This window comes from Ahaetulla prasina, chromosome 4 (assembly GCF_028640845.1).
Source record: "Ahaetulla prasina isolate Xishuangbanna chromosome 4, ASM2864084v1, whole genome shotgun sequence".
Taxonomy (NCBI): domain Eukaryota; kingdom Metazoa; phylum Chordata; class Lepidosauria; order Squamata; family Colubridae; genus Ahaetulla; species Ahaetulla prasina.
In genome coordinates, this window is record NC_080542.1 from 104,979,973 (window position 1) to 105,001,327 (window position 21,355).

Below are 21,355 nucleotides of genomic sequence, written 5' to 3' on the forward strand. Positions count from 1 at the left end.
GTTGGTTTGGTTTAAGGGGATCCTTTGGGAGAGAGAATAATGGCTTGATATACCGGTTGAATGTGTAGCATGTTTTGTGTCTACTTTGCAGAAGAGAGGGGGGAAGGCTTGTTCCAATCAGCACGTAGTAGCATAGTGCAGATGGGATAAGAGAGGGAGGGGAAGCCTCTTGATTTCTGTGCATGTCTTTTCACTAAATGTAAATGTGTGTGTGTGTGTGTGTGTGTGTGTGTGTGTGTTGGGAAGCGGAGCTCTTCCTGAGGGAGAAGAGTGCAATTTGAAGGTTGTCAGCAAATACATACACAACCTGGCCGATGAAAGATGCAATGATGGTTGCGTATTTTCAGGGCAGCCAGAACACTTGGGAAGAGCTCCACTCCCTACCACACACACAGGCTTATTTTCGGGCTAGAGCTTGTTCTTGAGGTGGGTCTTATTTTCAGGGAAACATGGTATAAAGTTGTGCTCATAAGTTTATATACCCTGGCAGAATTTATGATTTCCTGGCCATTTCTCAAGAGAATATGAATGATAACACGAAAATCTTTCTGTCACTCATGGTTAGTGCTTGGCTGAAGCCATTTATTATCAATCAACTGTGTTTACTTGTTTCCAATCATAATGACAACAGAAACTGCCTAAACGACCCTGATCAAAAGTTTGCATACCCCAGGTCTTAATAAGCTGTCATTTAACATCAATGACAGCTTGAGGGCTTTTGTGGTATGTATGGATGAGGCTCTTTATCTTCTCAGATGGTAAAGCTGCCCATTCTTCCTGGCAAAAAGCCTCCAGGTCCTGTAAATTCTTGGGCTGTCTTGCATGAACTGCATGATTGAGATCTCCCCAGAGTGGCTCAATATTGAGGTCAGGCGACTGAGATGGCCACTCCAGAACCTTCACTTTATTCTGCTGTAGCCAAGGACAGGTCGACTTGGCCTTATGTTTAGGATCATTGTCATGTTGGAATATTCAAGTACATCCCATGCGCAGCTTCTGGGCTGATACATGCAAATTGTCCTCCAGTATCTTTTGATAACATACTGCATTCATCGTGCTATCTATTCTGACTAAGTGTCCTATGCCTTTGTAGCTCATACATCCCCAAAACATCAGTGATCCACCTCCATGTTTCACAGTACGAATGGTGTACTTTTCATCAGACCTTGTTGACTCCTCTCCAAATGTAGCGTTTATGGTTGTGGCCGAAAAGCTCACTTATGGTCTCATCACTCCATATGACTTTGTGCCACAAGGTTTGACGCTTGTCTCTGTGCTGTTTGGTGTATTGTAAGCAGGATACTTTGTGGCATTTGCATAGTAATGGCTTTCTTCTGGTGACTCGACCATGCAGCCCATCTTTCTTCAAGTGCCTCCTTATTGTGCATCTTGCAACAGCCACACCATATGTTTCCAGGGAGTCCTGCATTTCACCTAAAGTTCTTTGTGGGTTTTTCTTTGCATCCCAAACAATTTTCCTGGCCAAGTATTGTTGGTCTACCTGACCATGGCTTGGTTCAACAGAACCCCTCATTTTCCACTTCTTGATTCAAGTTTGAACACTGCTGATTGGGATTCTCAATTCCTTGGATATCTTTTTATATCCCTTTCATGTTTTATACAGTTCAACTACCTTTTCCCACAGATCCTTTGACAATTCTTTTACTTTCCCCATGACTCAGAATCCAGAAACATCAGTGCAGCACTGGATGAAGGATGTATGGGTCTGTCAGGAGACCAGAAACTCATTGACCTTTTATATACACACACTAATTACATGCAAACAGATCACAGGTGAGGATGGGGTATCTTTATTAGCCATTCATACCCCTTTGTGTCAACCTGTGTGCATGTTATCAGGCCCCAATCACTAGGGTATGTAAACTTTTGATCAGGATCATTTGGGTAGTTTCTGTTGTCATTATGATTGCAAACGAGTAAACACAGTCGATTGATAATAAATGGCTTCAGCTAAACACTAACCCTGAGTGACAGAAAGGTTTTTGTGTTATCATTTATATTCTCTGAGAAATGGCCAGGAAATCATAAATTCTGCAAGGGTATGTAAACGTATGAGCACAGCTGTATAGGAGTGTATTTGAAACTCATTGTTTTTAACTTCTGGATTGAATAACTTGTAGTTCAAAAAAACTACAGATTGCAGTTGATTGGGTCAATTTGCTTAATTAAGCTATCATCATGATTCAGCATTATATTTCATCTTTCTTACAACAAAAGTATATTTGTAATTTTTTCTGCTTACTAAACAGTTATTTCTTTTTCTTATGGAAGCAACCACAAATAATGTCATGAAGTAAATGACTTGTCAGTCAAACTGATTGATACAATAATACTATGTTTTTCCTTCAGAAATAAAAATAACAATTTTGACACAAAAGTTTATACTTGAAAGTGTTTACAGGCATTAGTACAATTTGGAAAATATATATAAAAAGAAAAAATATCACTCCTGTCCTAATAATAACCAAAAGTTAAGTCAGTGGAAATGATGATGAGAAATGAATTGTTAATTTGGACAAGAGGTAATATTCATTCCAAAGATTGTTTTTTTTTAGAAACCTGCATATTGGAATATGCAGATTAATGGGAACCCAGTCCATGCGTTTGCTTCATCAGTTTAACTTTATTCTGTTTCATCAAATTTATCAAGGCGGCTTTCTTAAAAGCCTTCCAAAGCCATAATTTTCTCTATGCAACTTTCATGACTACTTCAAAATATAGTTATTTCCGGTCAACTACTACTAATACATTCTTTTTTAAAAAAAAATTAGAAGTTTATTGTAACAAATTGAAGCAAGATTATAAGAAACAGAAAAAAGTAGAAGGGAAAGGGATACAAGGTACAGAGAAAAAGAGAAAAAGAAAAAAAGCAGTGACTTCTGACTTTTTTCAGTTAAGTAGATTACAAAATACAATTGTAATCTCAACGCTTTGCTATTAGCCATCTCTATAACAAGAGCGTTAATCTAATCAATACTGATTTTTTTAAAAATTCTGTTTCAAGTATTCAGTCATGAAGCAGTTTTCAGGTGGAAACAAAGCTGAATAAGTTTTTTAATTAAAGCAGTTAATTTTGCCATCTCTATCAATTCCATCAGTTTTTTCCATCCATATTTCCATTGTGGGAATTGACTCATCTATTTTTTCTATTCGTATAAGGTTGCCACCAGTCAACATGTATAATAAGAAAGTTCCATTTTTTTTCAAATTCTTTATCTAATAGCCTAAATTCCTAAGACCAGATTTCAAGATAGCACTCTGCATCCCAAATATAGAAGGAGGCAGTATTAGCCAAAATCAAAACAGGTGCGTGGAGTTACATTTTTGTAAAACTACACTTCTTTCCTACAGATTTGAGTACTCTACTTATAGAAAATAATTTCAAATCAGGATGGTTCAGGACCATCTCACAAAAACTCCAGTATCTTGGCTTCTCCAGGGAATTGCTTCTAATGATGGGGTATGAGTGTGCACGAATTAAAGATCTGGAAATCCAACATCAGGCTGTTCTTCCCAAGAATGTTTATTTGAGCAGTTAACTCCCCATTTTAAAGCAGTGACATATTTATATAAATAACCGGCTAAAAAATCCAAAGGTAATTAACCTTAGTGTGTTACAACACATTTCCCATGAAGAACTGATACAAAAAAAACAACTTTTGTTGGCAGGGTGATGTTTCTGCTTTTTAATATGCTGTCTAACTTTGCCCTAGATTTCTTCTCCAGGAGCCAGTGTCTTTCAATTTCTTGGCTGTAGTCTCCATATGTGGTGATCTTGGAGCCCAGGAAAATAAAATCTGTCACTACCTCCATTTCTTCCCCATCTATTTGCCAGGAATTGAGAGGGCTGGGAGACATAATCTTAGTTTTCTTAATGTTAAGTTTCAAGTCAACTTTTGCCCTCTCTTCCTTCACCCGCATCAGGAGGCTCTTTAGTTCCTCTTCACTTTCTGCCATTAGAGTGGTATTATCTGCATATCTGAGGTTATTGATATTTCTCCTGACAATCTTAGTTCCAACTGTGATTCATCTAGCCCCACCTTTCTCAGATGTGCTCTGCATATAAGTTAAATAAGCAGGACAACAGTATACAGACTTGCCAAACTCCTTTCTCAATTTTGAACCAATCAGTGGTTTCATGTCCAGATCTCACTGTTGCTTCTTGACCCGCATACAGATTTCTCAAGAGACAAATAAGATGGTCTGTACTCCCATCTCTTTGAGAACTTGTCACAATTTGTTGTAAAGGCTTTAGCATCGTCATATTGTAGAATTGGAATGACAAAAACAAAAACAAAGCATGCTTATCACTTTACTGCAATTAAAAAAAATCAGCATTGGCCAAAATATTCATTCTGCAGTTTGCAAAATGCTGATAAATTAAGAGTTAATGTGAATAAAAATTCTCATATCATATTGTCATAGTGATTTGGGAATAACATGGTTAAATGCCAACTGATTCCTTGCCATTTGAAAACCATGGTGATTTTATTTTTAGGAGACCTTGAATCTGAATATAATTGAGCAAAGTAGTTCTGAAGGCTCTTTAAAGAATATGGTATCATTTATTAAATGATATCGTACTCTACTGCTGGATCAACAAAAGGCAAGTGGGAGAAAATTAATAAACAGACAACTTCATAGTCTAAGAGTGCTTGGCATCCAGATTTGTTCAGAAATTACTGAAAAATGTCCTACTTTTTAACACCTTTTTAGTTTCTTGGAGTGTGAAATATCATTTCAGATAATCTATGGGCTAATCAGAGGCGCAGGGGTCTCAAGGACCCCTTATTTACTCAAGAAAATTAAGAGCAAAGCAAGATCACAATTACCAATAACAACCTGGAGACCACAGTGTCGAACAAATCAATATAGTTGTCTTTATGGAAGAGAAATGCAAGTTAAAAGATAATGATGCCTTTTTTTTACCAGATCAATCAACTTATATACTACCTCCCTTCTGAAGTTTTAATGTACAGATACAGACATGGGATGGATGGATGGGAGAGAGAGAGGGAGAGGAAGTCCATGCTAATCATGGAATCTTGTTGAACTGACCAATTGCTACCAAGTATGTTTAAAATGTTGTAATACTGGAGATAAAATTGAGGATACACCCCTCTATAAGCAGGTCTACTGGGAAAATATAGAATGTTAATGTTATATCTATAAATACATACATTTATACCTCATTTCTCAAACATGTGTTTCAACTTCCATGCTGGCTAAATTTTTAAAGCTTAAATCTAATAGGAGGAGAGTTTATCAAATTTGGAGGCTAATAACATCCATTAAATGTGCACATCTAAGAGTTTTGTAAGGAAACCAAAGAAAACATTCTTTTAAAGACTCTTCTTAAATCCACTCAAAGCAAATGGTCTCCTTTATTTTGAAAGGGTTTATCAATCCTTTGACTCTGCGAGGTGAGAAAAAAAACAGTCCTCATTTGTGGCTGCTCCAGATATGGTCTACAGCTCTTTGCTGAAAATATATCATATGCAATCGCAAGTAACACCTGGAGCTAGCAAGCAGCAGGCAGTTAAGTTACTAGTTTCTGTAGCAATAAAATTGACATTCCCAACATTAGCAGTGCTTTTCTGTACAGATTAACTCTGGGAACCTGATGTAGATAAGGGCAATCAACAGGGTTGAATCAGACAGCAAGTTATCGGCCTGCAGATATGGGTATCAAGGTTGGCTGCTATCACATTTCACATCTAAGTACCTTCAGTGACATAAGCAGATAGAATAGAATAGAATAGAATAGAATAGAATAGAATACAATAGAATAGAATAGAATAGAATAGAATAGAATAGAATAGAATAGAATAGAATAGCAGAGTTGGAAGGGACCTTGGAGATCTTCTAGTCCAACTCCCTGCTTAGGCAGACAACCCTAAACCACTTCAAACAAATGGTTATCCAACATCTTCTTAAAAACTTCCATTGTTGAGCATTTACAACTTCTGGAGGCAAGTTGTTCCACTGATTAATTGTTCTAATTGTCAGGAAATTTCTCCTTAGTTCTAACTTGCTTCTCTCCTTGATTAGTTTCCACCCATTGCTTCTTGTTCTACTCTCAGGTGCTTTGGAGAATAGTTTGACTCCCTCTTCTTTGTGGCAGCCCCTGAGATATTGGAACACTGATATCATGTCACCCCTAGTCCTTCTTTTCATAAGATTATATATATCCAGTTCCAGAAACTGTTCTTTATGTTTTATCTTTGAGACCCCTAATCATCTTGGTTGCTTTTCTCTGCACTCTTTCTAGAGTCTCAACATCTTTTTTACATCATGGTGACAAAAATTGGAGTTGAATCAGGTCTCTGGATCATAAACTGTATTATAAAAGATACTGAGCCCAAATGATAGAAATTCAGAAAATAGGGCCAAGAAGGAAAAAAATATGAATAAAAGCTCCCAAATTGGGATATCTTAAAGAGGTTAATATATAAGTATTGGCTCAATGGGATTTTGAAACTTCCTTGTCTACGTTCTTGATCACAAAAATGCTGAAAATCCAACTAGATGCATTTAATTTTTTGAGCTTTTAGCAGAACCAAATTTTGCATCTGTTAACACTTGAACTATGTTCACTCTTTTTCCCAGTGGCTTTGATGAACCTTATATCCTGATGAGACTAAAAGTATAGTTAAGTGATGCAAGCTGTTTCACAGCATGCTGATCTAATTGCCTATGTTTATGAAACATACTGTACAGTTTCAAGTAGAAGCAGCTCAACCTTAGGCTGCATTTGGGTTCACCAGAGCATTAGGTTAAAATGTGAAATTAACTAATTAACAACTGACCCAGTGTATTAGGTGAATCCAACTGCATTGCAATTCTACTCTCAATGTCTAAGAGAGGCCTTGATAATTTCAGATCACTAATTATTTGTAATTTTGTCACTTTCATTTTGATAAATTTATATACAGTTAGTTCTCAACTTATAGCCATTTGTTTAATAATCATTTAGCATTACAACAGCACTGAAAAAAGTAACCTATGATAACTTTACACACTTATGACTCTATTTCCAGGGTCACTTGATCAAATTTTGACACTTGGCAACTGGCATGTATTTATGATGGTTGCAGTGTCCTGGGATCATATGATCAACTTTTTCAACTTTCTGATAAGCAATCAATGGAGAAGCCAAATTTATTTCATAACATCTTACTAACAACTGCAGTGATTGAAGTTAAAGAAATATATAAAAGATAAAATAGATAAATATGAAAGTAAAATTATCATGGTTTGGAAGAATTGCAATGATAAAAATGAAAATTTTACCAAAAATTATTTTTTTGTTTTGGATGATTCCAATTAAATTTTCAGATCAAGAATTAAAGCAAATACAGAGGTTGCTGGAGGTGTATTGTAATGGAGGTAAGAGAGCAAGAATAGGAAAAGGATTGTGGTATAAACCAGGGGTGAAAGGCTACCGGATCGGACCGGATCAGCTGAGTAGGTAGCGGAGATTGGGGCTGGTTCGGAGAGCCAGTAGCAATCTCTAGCTGGCCACGCCCCCAACCAATCTGCAGCCCACAGCCATGTGTGAAGGCAGGCAAGCGGAAGGCAGAAACTAAAGAAAGCATGGCAGGGCTGCAGGGAGAGGATCTATAAGGTAACCCAATGCTGGCAGTGGGGGGGGGAGGGACACCCACTGTGCTCAGCCTGAGGGGGGACCTGCAAGACTCGCTTGCCTTTTGGGCATGGTGTGCTCGGCTTTTGCGCTTGGATTCTGCGGAGCCTTTGGCTGACTACTGCCCACTTGCCTTCCCCCCCCCATCATGGGCTGCCGGGAGCATCCACGTGGGAGAACTCCCCGGCGCAGCACAGTTCTGGGACTGGGGGGGGAGCCCAGGCAAGCTCTGCTGCTGCCGCCACTGCCACTGTTGCTGCTGCCAGGAGCGCCCCGGCAGGAAAACTCCCCAGGAAGGGCTCTGTTTAGACCAGGTTTTGTGTGTGTGTGTGTGTGTGTGTGTGTGTGTTTACATGTGTGAGAGAGAATGAGAGACAGACAGAAAGAGAAGGAAAGAGGAAGGGAGAGAGAGAAAGAGAAAGAGAAATAAAGAGGAAGAGAGAGAGAGAGGCAAGAGAGAGAGAGAGAAAGAAAGAAAGAAAGAAAGAAAGAAAGAAAGAAAGAGGAAAAAGGAAGGAAGGAAGGAAGGAAGGAAGGAAGGAAGGAAGGAAAGAAAAAAGAGAGGGAGGGAGGAAAGAAGGAAGGAAGGAAGGAAGGAAGAAAGAAAGAAAGAAAGATAGATTATGACCACAATTGTGCCCCAAATTTTGGTTGCAAAATGTCACATTTTACAAGTTGGCCACACCCACTCTGTCACATGATCACCAAGCCACGCCCACCAGGCCACGCCCACAGGACCGGTAGCAAAATAAATTAGATTTCACCCCTGGTATAAACCATTAAAAAAGGGTGGGCTGAGTCTTCCAAATGTTAAAAATTATTTATCAATTAAAGGTGGTCCCAGATATTATAGCAGTAACTAGATTTAATATGGAGAGATATAAAGTTGAAAGAATTAAGGGAAATAGGTGATCCTGCAGAAACATATTGGTTTTAAAAGGATATTTAAAAAATTGCTAAGAGGATTCAAAATCTCTTTTTAAAAATTTGATAGAATTATGGAATAAATGGAGATACCAACTAATGCCAGGAATTTCTTCTTTAACACTGGTGGTGGAAATGGAGAAATTCCCTAGGGTTGAATTGAAGGAATGGATTAGTAAACTAAAAGAAAATCAGATATATAAATTGGGAACACTGGAAGAAAAAGATAAAATATAACACAACTAAAGAACATTTTAGCAGATGTTAAAGTAAATTGATTGAACTTAATACAATTAGAGAAATGGATAAAAGTGGAAGCAAGATTAGAGGAGAAAGATAGACCCTTAAAATTTGAAATGATTATAAAAGAATGTGAGATGAATGAAGAAAATACAGGTGAAGGAAGAATTGGGAAAATATATAGAATATTAACTGAATTAGCAGGCAAAAGCTTTAAAATTAATTTGGGAATCAGATTTAGGAGAAATAAATAACGATTGTAAAAATGTTTGGAATAGAAGAGTATATAAGAATATGTCAGTTAAGAGTTAAAGAAAATGGATATAAAGTGATATGGAAATGGTATTTAACCCCACGTAAACTAAATCAAATAGATGGTAAATATACAAATATACGTTGGAGGTGCAAGAAAGAGGTTGAACATATAAACACATGTGGTGGAATTGTGATAGCACAAAAAATATGGGACATGGTGTTTAAGAAATTAGAGCACTTTTGAATATAAATTTAGATATGTCACTAAAAATTGCATTATTGTTGCTGGTGGAACAACGGGATATAAATGAAACAAAAAAAGAAATGATTGTAAATTTGATAATGGTAGCTAGATTAGTGATGGCTAAATACTGGGGACGAAATACTCAGTAGTACACGATAAACTTCTCCTAAAACTAAAATCTTATGGCATTTCAGGACCCCTTCACAAATGGATATCTGCTTTTCTGTCTAACAGACAACAAGTAGTCAAAACTGGCAATGCTCTATCAAACCAAAAGCCAACATGGGTTTGTCAAAAACAGATCATGCCAGACTAATCTTAGTGCAGTCTTTGACAAAATGACAAAATTAGTAGACCAGAGGAATGCTGTCGATATAATTTACTTGGACTTCAGTAAAGTATTTGATAAAGTAGACCATAATGTACTACTAGATAAAGTAGAAAAATATGGGTTAGACAGCACCACCACCAGATGGATTCGTAACTGGCTGACCAACCGCACTCAACGTGTAGTCCTCAACGGAACTACATCCACATGGAGGGAAATATGCAGTGGAGTACCCCAAGGCTCTGTTTTAGGCCCAGTACTCTTCAACATCTTCATCAATGACTTGGACGAGGGGATAGATGGGAAACTCATCAAATTTGCAGATGACACCAAGCTGGCAGGAATAGCCAACACTCCAGAAGATAGGCTCAAGTTACAGAAAGATCTTGACAGACTTGAACATTGGGCGCTATCTAACAAAATGAAATTCAACAGTGAAAAAAGTAAGGTTCTACATTTAGGCAAAAAAACCAAAATGAACAGGTACCGTATAGAAATAGAAATAGAAATAGAATTTTTATTGGCCAAGTGTGATTGGACACACAAGGAATTTGTCTTGGTGCATATGCTCTCAGTGTACATAAAAGAAAAGATACGTTCATCAAGGTACAACATTTACAACACAATTGATGATCAATATATCAATATAAATCATAAGGATTGCCAGCAACAAGTTATAGTCATACAGTCATAAGTGGAAAGAGATTGGCGATGGGAACTATGAAATGATTAATAGTAGTGCAGATTCAGTAAATAGTCTGACAGTGTTGAGGGAATTATTTGTTTAGCAGAGTGATGGCCTTCAGGAAAAAACTGTTCTTGTGTCTAGTTGTTCTGGTGTGCAGTGCTCTATAGCGTCGTTTTGAGGGTAGGAGTTGAAACAGTTTATGTCCAGGATGCGAGGGATCTGCAAATATTTTCACGGCCCTCTTCTTGATTCGTGCAGTATACAGGTCCTCAATGGAAGGCAAGTTGGTAGCAATTATTTTTTCTGCAGTTCTAATTATCCTCTGAAGTCTGTGTATTTCTTGTTGGGTTGCAGATCCGAACCAGACAGTTATAGAGGTGCAAATGACAGACTCAATAATTCCTCTGTAGAATTGGATCAGCAGCTCCTTGGGCAGTTTGAGCTTACTGAGTTGGCGCAGAAAGAACATTCTTTGTTGTCCTTTTTTAATGATGTTTTTGATGTTAGCTGTCCATTTGAGATCTTGCGATATGATAGAACCCAGAAATTTAAGGTTATATGTGGTACCTTGCTCAATAGTAGTACCTGTGAGAGGGATCTTGGAGTCCTAGTGGATAACCATTTAGATATGAGCCAGCAGTGTGCAGCAGCTGCTAAAAAAGCCAACACAGTTCTGGGCTGCATAAACAGATGGATAGAATCAAGATCACGTGAAGTGTTAGTGCCACTTTATAATGCCTTGGTAAGGCCACACTTGGAATATTGCATCCAGTTTTGGTCGCCACGATGTAAAAAAGATGTTGAGACTCTAGAAAGAGTGCAGAGAAGAGCAACAAAGATGATTAGGGGACTGGAGGCTAAAACATATGAAGAACGGTTGCAGGAACTGGGTATGTCTAGTTTAATAAAAAGAAGGACTAGGGGAGACATGATAACAGTGTTCCAATATCTCAGCGGCTGCCACAAAGAAGAGGGAGTCGGCTGTTCTCCAAAGCACCTGAGGGTAGAACAAGAAGCAATGGGTGGAAACTGATCAAAGAAAGAAGCAACTTAGAACTGAGGAGAAATTTCCTGACAGTTAGAACAATTAATAAGTGGAACAACTTGCCTGCAGAAGTTGTGAATGCTCCAACACTGGAAATTTTTAAGAAAATGTTGGATAACCATCTGACTGAGATGGTGTAGGGTTTCCTGCCTGGGCAGGGGCTTGGACTAGAAGGCTTCCAAGGTCCCTTCCAACTCTGTTGTTATATTAAATCCTGTTCCTGTCAAGAATGGCGTTCCTCAAGGCAGCGTTCTTGGACCAACACTCTTCATACTATACATTAATGATCTTTGTGACCATATCTCGAGTAATTGTGTTCTCTTTGCTGATGATGTCAAACTATTTAACACTACATCTGCCATTCAAAAAGACCTTGATCATCTAACCGCTTGGTCTAAAACTTGGCAACTCCAAATCTCAACCAGCAAATGCTCAGTCTTATATATTGGAAAAAAGAATCCAAACACTAAGTACATACTTGATGGACATTACCTTACACATGACCCCCACCCAGTTAAAGACCTTGGAGTTTTCATATCAAATGATCTAAGTGCCAAAACCCAACTGCAACTACATAGCAAAAAAGGCTCTAAGAGTTGTAAACCTAATCTTGCGTAGCTTCTTTTCCAAAAACACTACACTACTAACCAGAGCATATAAAACATTTGCTAGACCAATTCTAGAATACAGCTCACCTGTCTGGAACCCTTACCACATTTCTGACATCAATACAATTGAATGTGTCCAGAAATATTTTACAAGAAGAGTTCTCCATTCCTCTGAAAACAACAAAATACCTTACCCCGCCAGACTTGAAATCCTAGTCTTAGAAAACTTGGAACTCCGTCGCCTTCGACAAGACCTAAGTTTAACTCATAGAATCATCTATTGTAATATCCTTCCTGTCAAAGACTACTTCAGCTTTAATTGCAATAATACAAGAGCAACCAATAGATTTAAACTTAATGTTAACCACTTTAATCTAGATTGCAGAAAATATGACTTCTGTAACAGAATCATCAGTGCTTGGAACACTTTACCTGACTCTGTGGTCTCTTCCCATAATCCCAAAAGCTTTAACCAAAAACTGGGAGCACGAAGCTGAAGCCTGAAGATGACGAATGAGACTTCGTCGAAACGTTGCCAAGACATTTCCAATTTTACACGGGAGAAAACCCGAACAACCAAAGACCTACATACAAACACCCGTGAAAACCTCAGAAAACATATATATATATATATATATATATATATATATATATATATATATATATATATATATATATATATATATATATATATATATATATATATATATATATATGTTATACCTCCTAATATTTACTTATATATATGTTTATATACTATATAATCTTTTGTATGATACCTATATATATTGTTGTGACAAAATAAAATAAATAAAAATAAAAAAATAGAAATTGAGATATTCAAAGAAATGAATGGTATAATGAAATTTGGAGCATGGCAACGAACAATAAATTAACAACAGAAATTACATTTTAAAAAGGGATTATTAAAACAAACAATTATAATGAAATATGGGGGGATTTTATAAAATCAGTGTTGGTGGAAGACAAAGGAAACAAACCTACTCAAGAATATATGCTGTTTTGGAGGGGATAAGGGCACAATTAAAATATATTGTATATTTTTAAGCTGTTATAGAAGAAATATAAGGGGGAGGGAAATGGTCTCTGCATTGTATTATTTGTATTTTTTTTCTTTTTCTTTTTTTGTATTTAGATGTGTATGTATATGTTTGTATCATTTGCATTACTTGTATTTAAAATATTTTTTTAAAAAAAACTTAAATATAAAAAACCCAACCGTAATGATTCACAACAACTGTCACAATGTTGTGGCGGTATGGTAATGACTTAGCAGGGGTCCACTAATACAACCAACTTCTACCTATTAGGAGGCTCCCGGGGAAGTGGGGGCAGAAGTCATCCTGGAGAGATGACAAAGTAGAGGGGACACTCCATGGATTCCAAGGAGGAAAGCAATCCCTCGCAGGTCTGGAGGCAGGAGAAGAAGACAGCCATTATGGCCATAACAAGCTGGGACAGCCTGATCGAAGAAGTGACTGAAAAGGACTGAGTAGCAGCATGAGTGATCTGGGCAAGATTTTCTTTTTTCTAACCTCTGGGAGGAATTTACCCCAAGAACTTTTCTTTTCTTTGAGAATGTGACTCAAAAGAGAGAGGCAGGGTGTTCCGTTTCCTGCTCCCCAAAGCTTAGCAGCGACTAAGATTTTGAACCTTTTAACAGATCCAGAAAAAGCCTGATTGCATTTAAAAAATAAGAGGCATGGGTCAAAATTTATGGAAAGCCTGATTGGTTCTCTTTGGGTTTTTTTCCTACATTAAAAAAAATTGGAATGGATTTTATGGTTATTAGTTTGGATGGACTTTAAAAAGTCTTTTTTGTCTTCAAAATAAATACTGTAGTAAAAATCGAAAACTAAGTAAGCACCATATTTAATGGTTGGAGAGGATACTACAAGTGGAATGAAGAAGTCTGTTATTTATTTATTTACATTTATATCCCGCCCTTCTCCGAAGACTCAGGGCGGCTTACAGTGTGTAAGGCAATAGTCTCATTCTATTTGTATATTTACAAAGTCAACTTATTGCCCCCCCAACAATCTGGGTCCTCATTTTACCTACCTTATAAAGGATGGAAGGCTGAGTCAACCTTGGACCTGGTGGGACTAGAACCTGCAGTAATTGCAGGCAGCTGTGTTTTAATAACAGGCTTCTTTTTTTTCTTTTTTTTTTATAAAAAAGTTTTATTTTTACAATCTTGTCAAATAATTCATCCAATGTACAGTTATATACAATTAGTCGGGCCTGCCCAGTCACCACCCCCCTTTTTAACCTTCTTCCCTCTTCTACCTTCTTTTACTTTCCAAACCTTCCTCTCCTTCTCTTATCTACCTCCTCTCCTCCCTCCACCCTACACTCTTCTCCCTCTTCTACCCCTCTTCCTTCCTCTTCTCCTCTTTCCTACCTCCTACTCTCTCTTTTTTCCCTCCCCACCGTTCTAAAATGGCAACTGGTCAGACCCGACCCTACATTAATTATATTTATACATCTTCAATAATCCTGTACATTAACCATCACTCCATCACTAACCTCAACCCCCAATTCCCTTCCCTTTACCCCCACCCCACCCCGACTTCCCAGAACAAAATGCAGGGTATCAAAACTAACAATCATAATCTAAAATAATTCCTAAATTATAATCTCTAGTCTCTCCACGCTTATTCACACTCTCAATTCCCCTCTCCTTCAAAAATATATCTAATACAAATTATTTCCTAAATTTACTCATATGCTATTTGATATTTTTTTATCTGATACTTATTTTGAATATAATCAATCCACATTTTCCATTCTAAAATATATTTTTCTTGTGTATAGTCTTTCAAGTAAGCAGAGATTTTGCCATTTCTGCCAGATTTGATACTTTAAGAGTCCATTCTTCAATTGTAGGTAATTCTTCTTTCTTCCAATATTGAGCAATCAAAAGTCTTGCGGCTGTTATTAAGTTCAGAATCAATTTAGTCTCTATAGCTGTACAATCCATAATTATTCCTAGTAAAAAGAACTGCGGGGTAAACTTAATCTTCTTTTCAAAATATTCTGCATGATCCACCATACTTTAATCCAAAATGCTTTGACTTTTTTGCAAGTCCACCATATATGATAATAAGTAGCATCTTCACAATCACATCTCCAGCATTTAGCCTGTACATTAGGATACATACATGACAATTTTTGGGGGTCTAAATGCCATCTATAAAACATCTTATAAATATTTTCTCTCATATTTTGCGCTTGTGTAAATTTAACATTCCTCACCCAAATTCTTTCCCAAGTTTCCAACATTATTGGTTGCTGAAAATTTTGTGCCCACTTAATCATACAATCCTTAACCAAATCAGTCTCTGAATCTATTTCTACTAATACATTATACAACCTCTTAATATGCTGTTGACCTTGATCTCTCATTTGTTTTAACAAATTATCCTCAATTTGCTTAACACCTATTTTTTGATCTAATTTCCATCTAGCTTGTAGTTGTCCATATTGGAACCATGTATAATTTTTCCCTTCTTCCCCCATCTTTTCTCTAGATTTTAATTGTAACTCCCCCTTTTCCATACAAAGAAGTTCTTTATAAGTAACTACCTCCATCTTTTGATATATATTTATATTTTCTATCATGTGTCTCGGGTTTGCCCATATTGGAATCTTTCCATCTAATTTGTATTGATATTTCCTCCAAACCCTCAATAATGCATTTCTAATTATATTATTTTTAAATATTTTATCAACTTTCTTATCATATAATAAATAGGCATGCCACCCATATAACAAACCATAACCTTCTATATTCAGAACTCTTTCCTCAGTTAAATTAATCCAATCAGTAATTAATGATAAAACAACTGCTTCATAATACAATTTTAAATTAGGCATTTTAAGACCCCCTTTCCTTATATCCTGCATTACTTTTAATTTTATTCTTGGTTTTTGCCCATCCATACAAATTTACTAATCCCTTTTGCCATTCCTGTAATTTAATATCATTCTTAAACACCGGTATCATTTGAAACAAAACAAAAACCTGGGCAAAACATTCATTTTATAGCCGCTATTCTTCCCAGCAAAGATAGTTGTAACTTCTTCCAACTCTCCATTTCTTTCCATACCTTCTGCCACAATACCTCATAATTATTTTTGTATAATTTAACATTTGAAGCTGTAACATATATTCCTAAATATTTAACCTTTTTAACGATTTCAAAACCTGAAGTTCTTTCTAACTCTTCTTTTGTTGTATATCCATATTTTTAGTTATCATCTTTGTCTTTTGCTGATTGACCTTAAATCCAGATACTTTACCATACTGACCAATTATATCTTTTAAACCAGTTACTGAGTATATTGGTTGAGATACAGTAACAACCAGGTCATCTGCAAAAGCTCTTAATCTATAATCTTGATGTTTAACTCTAATTACGTTTATTCGATCGGAACCGCGTATGTTATTCAGAAGAATTTCTAAAGTTAAAATAAAAGTAATGGGGACAAGGGACATCCCTGTCTCGTCCCTTTCTCAATTTTAAAAGTTTCTGTTAACCCACCATTTACTATTATTTGTGCTGTTTGCTTCTGATATATTGCTTTAATTGCACGAATAAAATAATCCCCAAATTGCATTTTTCTATTACTTTAAACAAAACTGCCAATCCAATCTATCAAAAGCTTTTTCAGCATCCAAAAAGGAATGCCGCTGATACTTGGTTGTTTCGTTCCAAATATTCAAGTAAATTTACGATTTGCCTCACATTATATCTCATCTGCCTACCCTTAATAAATCCTGACTGATCATTATGAATTATTTGATTCATCACTGGCATTAATCTATTAGCCAATATCTTGGTAAATATCTTGTAATCAGTATTTAAAAGTGATATAGGCCTATAATTCTCTGCTTTAATACCATCTCGATCTTCCTTCGGTATTAACGAAATAAAGGCTGTCCTCCATGAAGGGGAACATCTCCTCCCATTTGAAATTTATTAAATAACTCTTTAAGTGGTTCAACCATCTCATTTTGTAAATTTTATAATAAACAGCTGTTAAACCATCTGTTCCTGGTGCTTTACCGATTTTAAGTTGTTTAATTGCTAAGAAAATTTCCTCTGAAGTAATTAATTGATTCAATTCTTCTCTTTGATTTTCTGTAAGCTCACAAATATTTTGTTGTTGTAAATATCTTTCTATCTCTGTATCATCAACCATATCCCTAGAATATAACTTACTATAATACTCTAAAATGCTTTTTAATCAAGTTCTTTTGATAAACTTCCTTACCCCTATATTCTATTTTATCAATCGTTCGTGATTTTCTGTTTTTCCTTATTAAATAGGCAAGCCATCTTCCTGGCTTATTGGCATTATTAAACGTATTATGTTTTACATATTGTAAATTAATTGCTACTTGATCTGCCATCAACATATTAAATTGACCTCTCAATATATTTATTGATTCTTTTATTTTACTATTTCCTGGGCTATTTTATCAATAATTGTTCTTTCTTTTAATTTCCTCTTCCAGTTCCTTTTCTTTTCTGCAATTTATTTTTGTATTTAATATTCATTTGTATAAGATTTCCTCTCATATAAGCCTTACTGGAGTCCCAAATCATCTCTATAGATGTCTCTTTTTCATATTCATAATAAAAATTCTTTCATTTGTTTTTACATTCATTTACATTTTGTTCATATTTAAACAAATTCTCATTCAACCTCCATGATCTCCTAGCCTCCTTTTCCCGATCAAATTCAATCCAAACTGGACTATGATCAGATAAAGTTCTTGAACAAATCTTCGTCTTCTTCACTCTAGAATACAAATCATTAGTAATCAAAATAAAATCAATCCTCGAAAATGATTGGTGCCTATCAGAAAAGAAGGTAAAATCCTCTCTTCTGTATTATGTTCTCTCCAAATATCTCTTAATTCCAAGTCCTCCATCATTTCAAAAAGCCTTTGGTAATTTCGCTTGATATCTTCCTTAAGCTTTTTTTGTCTTTTTGAGTATCCAACACACCATTCCAATCACCCATTAATATATATGATTTATAATCCCAAAATACTATTCTTTTATGTAAAAACTTGAAAAAATTTTCTTGTTGTTGATTCGGAGCATAAACTCCTATTAATAATGTCTTCTTTCCTCCAACAAGAGTTCAATAGCAATGTATCTTCCTTGCTTATCCACCTCAATTAATTTTGCTGATATATCCTTCTTTATATATATAACTAAACCATTTTTTCTCCAAAGAGGAGGCAACAAAATGTACTCCCAGTTTTGAATTTATCAAATATTTCTGGTCTAAAGATCTAATATGTGTTTCTTGTAAACAAGTAATGTCATTTTTAAATTGTTTCAAATAATGAAATACTTTCCTTCTCTTCTGCGGTGAATTCAAACCATTAACATTCCAAGATAATAGTTTAATTGCCATTATCGGCCAAAGGAAACTTTTGGAACACTAGCCGCAAATCACATTTTGCTTTAGGCCTTGCTCCTCCACTGTTTCCGTTGTAGTAGTTGCCAGTTGTTGTTGTGCCTTCATCTCTTGTTCCTTGCGTTTAGCAGCAGCTCTTGTCAGCCTTTGTTCTTTTGAATCTGGACCCGTCATAGGTATTTCCAACACTTGTAATAAATCTTCTTCCATCGCAATCTGTTCTTGAACCTGCTTCACTTCTCTTTCCTTCACTTCAGTCTCCTTTCTTCTAGCATCCAGTGGAGAAAGACTTCCAACTTTTAATGCCTCAACATAAAATTCTCTGCTTTTCCAACTGTATTGAGGCGATGTACTTTCCTGCATAATATACTATTATACCAGTTGGAATATCCCATCTATATTCAATCTGACGTTTTTTAAGTTCATTCACCAGGAAGGCAAATTCCTTTCTAGCCCTTAACATTTTGGTGGATTTTCCTTAAATATTAAGATATCCTGACCACCAATCTGAATCTTCTCCCCCTTATATGAGGCTTGCAAAATCTGATATCTCACTGTTCTATTTGTAAAATAAATAAAAACATCCCTTGGCAACTTTTTTTGCCTTGCTATCCAAGAATTCACGATATATTTTATCAATTTGATAAGCCACATCTGCTGGACGAGCTGCTAATATCTCAGCAAATACTTCAGAAAAATTTCCTTAAATCCTCTTCTTTATTCTCTTTCAGACCACGAATTCTTAGAGCAAATTCCATATTTCTGTATTGTATCAAAACTATTTCATCATCTGTTTTTCCATTTTACTTTGAAATTCAGCCATTTTATTATCTAATTTTGAATTATGTTGCTTAATTTCTTCAACCTCCTCTTCAATAAAATCACATTATTTGCCAAACTTTGTACTGCAATTACAAATCCTTCCTTAACTTCTTTATTTCCCATTTGAATTTCTGATATCTGCTCTTTCATTTCAGACATCTCATCAGTTATTACTTTAAATTTTCTTGCATAAAGTCTTTAAATTCTCTTGTACCGCCTCTAAGTTCAATGTTCTAGTCTCCACTGTATGAGCTGGAGAGGCACCAGCTGAGAGATTCCAGAGCCCTTTGTTACAGTAGACTTTAATTGTTTGGCTGCCATCTTCTATAAAATTATTTATTTATTTCCAACTTAATATTCACTTTAAATCTTCTTAACTTCTGAAAAACACAGTCTTTTAAAGCAGTATTTAAAAATCTCCTAGATTCTAGGCAGCAAAGAGTTAAAGAGTAAAAGCAGCAAGTAACATGCAAATTACCAACTGCAGACGGCAAACACTGAAAGTATCACTTTCGCTTTCCACTCGTTAACTTGTTAACAATTCGCCTCCATTTTCTTGCTGTTTTCCAACTTGTTACAAAGTATCGGGGAATTGGCTTGGCTACTTGCATAAAGTTATCCCACTTTCATTCTGTCCGGTATAATCCTTTATTGTCCAAAATAAATCTCGGCGTTTGGTCGTGGTGATTGGTTCCGCCAAAGCAGAAGAATCCTCGGATCTGGAGCACTTCGGGTTACTGGAGGGAACTTAACCCTTCAAACCCCTTTTTTCTCAGGGGCTTTAGGGAAATTCAACCTCTGCCCTCAGCTCACCCCTTCTCCTTCTCCCGAAGAGAGGGTTTTTCGAACCGCTGGACAGCAGATTTAAGCTGTCCTAGCGATTCCACAAAATCCAGAGGTTGGTGATCGTAAAGATCACCGCCATCACCTACGGTGCCAAACCGGAAGTCTTACAGCCTGAGCCTAGGGTGGTTATTTTTAGAAAGGAGTTTGAAACAAAATAATGCCTGCAGATTGCTTACTTTGAAAGTTTGGAGATACAGGATGAAAATATTGAAAGGCTTTGATCTATGCTTTGAACTATCATGGATTACAAATTGAGCTTGCAAAATGAAGAAGAGAAATAGCTTGGATTTGTTTTGAGACCAAGTGAATGATTTCTCTTGTTTGTTTGTTTTTTATTCTTCCTTTTGGGGGGGGGCGTCTTGGACTGGCTGGATACTTCAAACTTTCAGGCCTGGTCTCGCCAATCCCCATCCTTCTGCCCACATGCTGCCCACTCCCCCTTTGCCTCGGGTCAGGAAATGCGCCATTCCCCTGCTCTGACCTTGCCCTGGGCCTCCGCCTGCATGCCACCCTCCCCTCTGGCCTCAAACTATGCCGCCGCCCCCTCCCAGGCTGAAGCAATTTATTCAGCCTGCAGCCTGCCGCGCTAGGCCAAAGGGCCACGAGGGAGGGCACAGGAGGGCCAAAACAGTTTGGGAATGGACCAGATGGTTCTTCTTACCTGTAAGGAGTCACATCTGGAAAGAGCTGTAGCAGAGATACTTGCTTCTTCAGTCCCTTGACGAGCCTCGGTTGCTCACGGACACACTCCATGTGCTCTCCAGGTTGGCAGCTGCTTCTCTCCACTGCTGCTTTTGCTAGGAGAGTGTCTTGTGCAATTTAGCAGCTGTGAGCCTCCCCTTTCCTCTAAGTCCCATCCGGAAAGTGCTGCAGCACAAAGAAGCAGCAGCTATGTTGTTGTGTCTTGCCCGCTCTCACCGCAGCCGGGGTCTGCTTATCTGCTTCCGAACGCTGAAGAATGTCCTCCCGGCCCCAGCCCTGGCTCCATGCCCAGACAGGCTGAGGAGGGGGCATCTCCCGGCCCCAGCCCTGGCTCCATGCCCAAGCAGGCTGCAGAGGAGGGAGCACCCCCCGGCCCCAGCCTTGGCTCCATGCCCAGGCAAACGGAGCAGCTAAACCCCTCCCCCTCCTCCACAGCATGTGAGCCTGAGGAAAGTTTATTTTCAACAGCTGCTGATTGGAGTGACCCTCGCATCAGAAGACTGGATAGGCGGAGGCAACAGAAGG

The 21,355-nt window shown here is 37.1% G+C and overlaps 1 protein-coding gene across 1 annotated transcript in view; it reads left to right on the top strand.

The window, feature by feature from the left end:
• The first annotated feature begins 1,144 nt into the window (after positions 1 to 1,144).
• The window catches only part of LOC131198245 (protein NYNRIN-like), a 62,266-nt gene continuing 42,055 nt past the window's right edge, over positions 1,145 to 21,355 (top strand). Inside the window, exon 1 of the mRNA XM_058182735.1 lies at positions 1,145 to 1,256. Coding sequence (XP_058038718.1) covers positions 1,145 to 1,256 — 112 coding nt within the window. The remainder of the gene's footprint in view (positions 1,257 to 21,355) is intronic.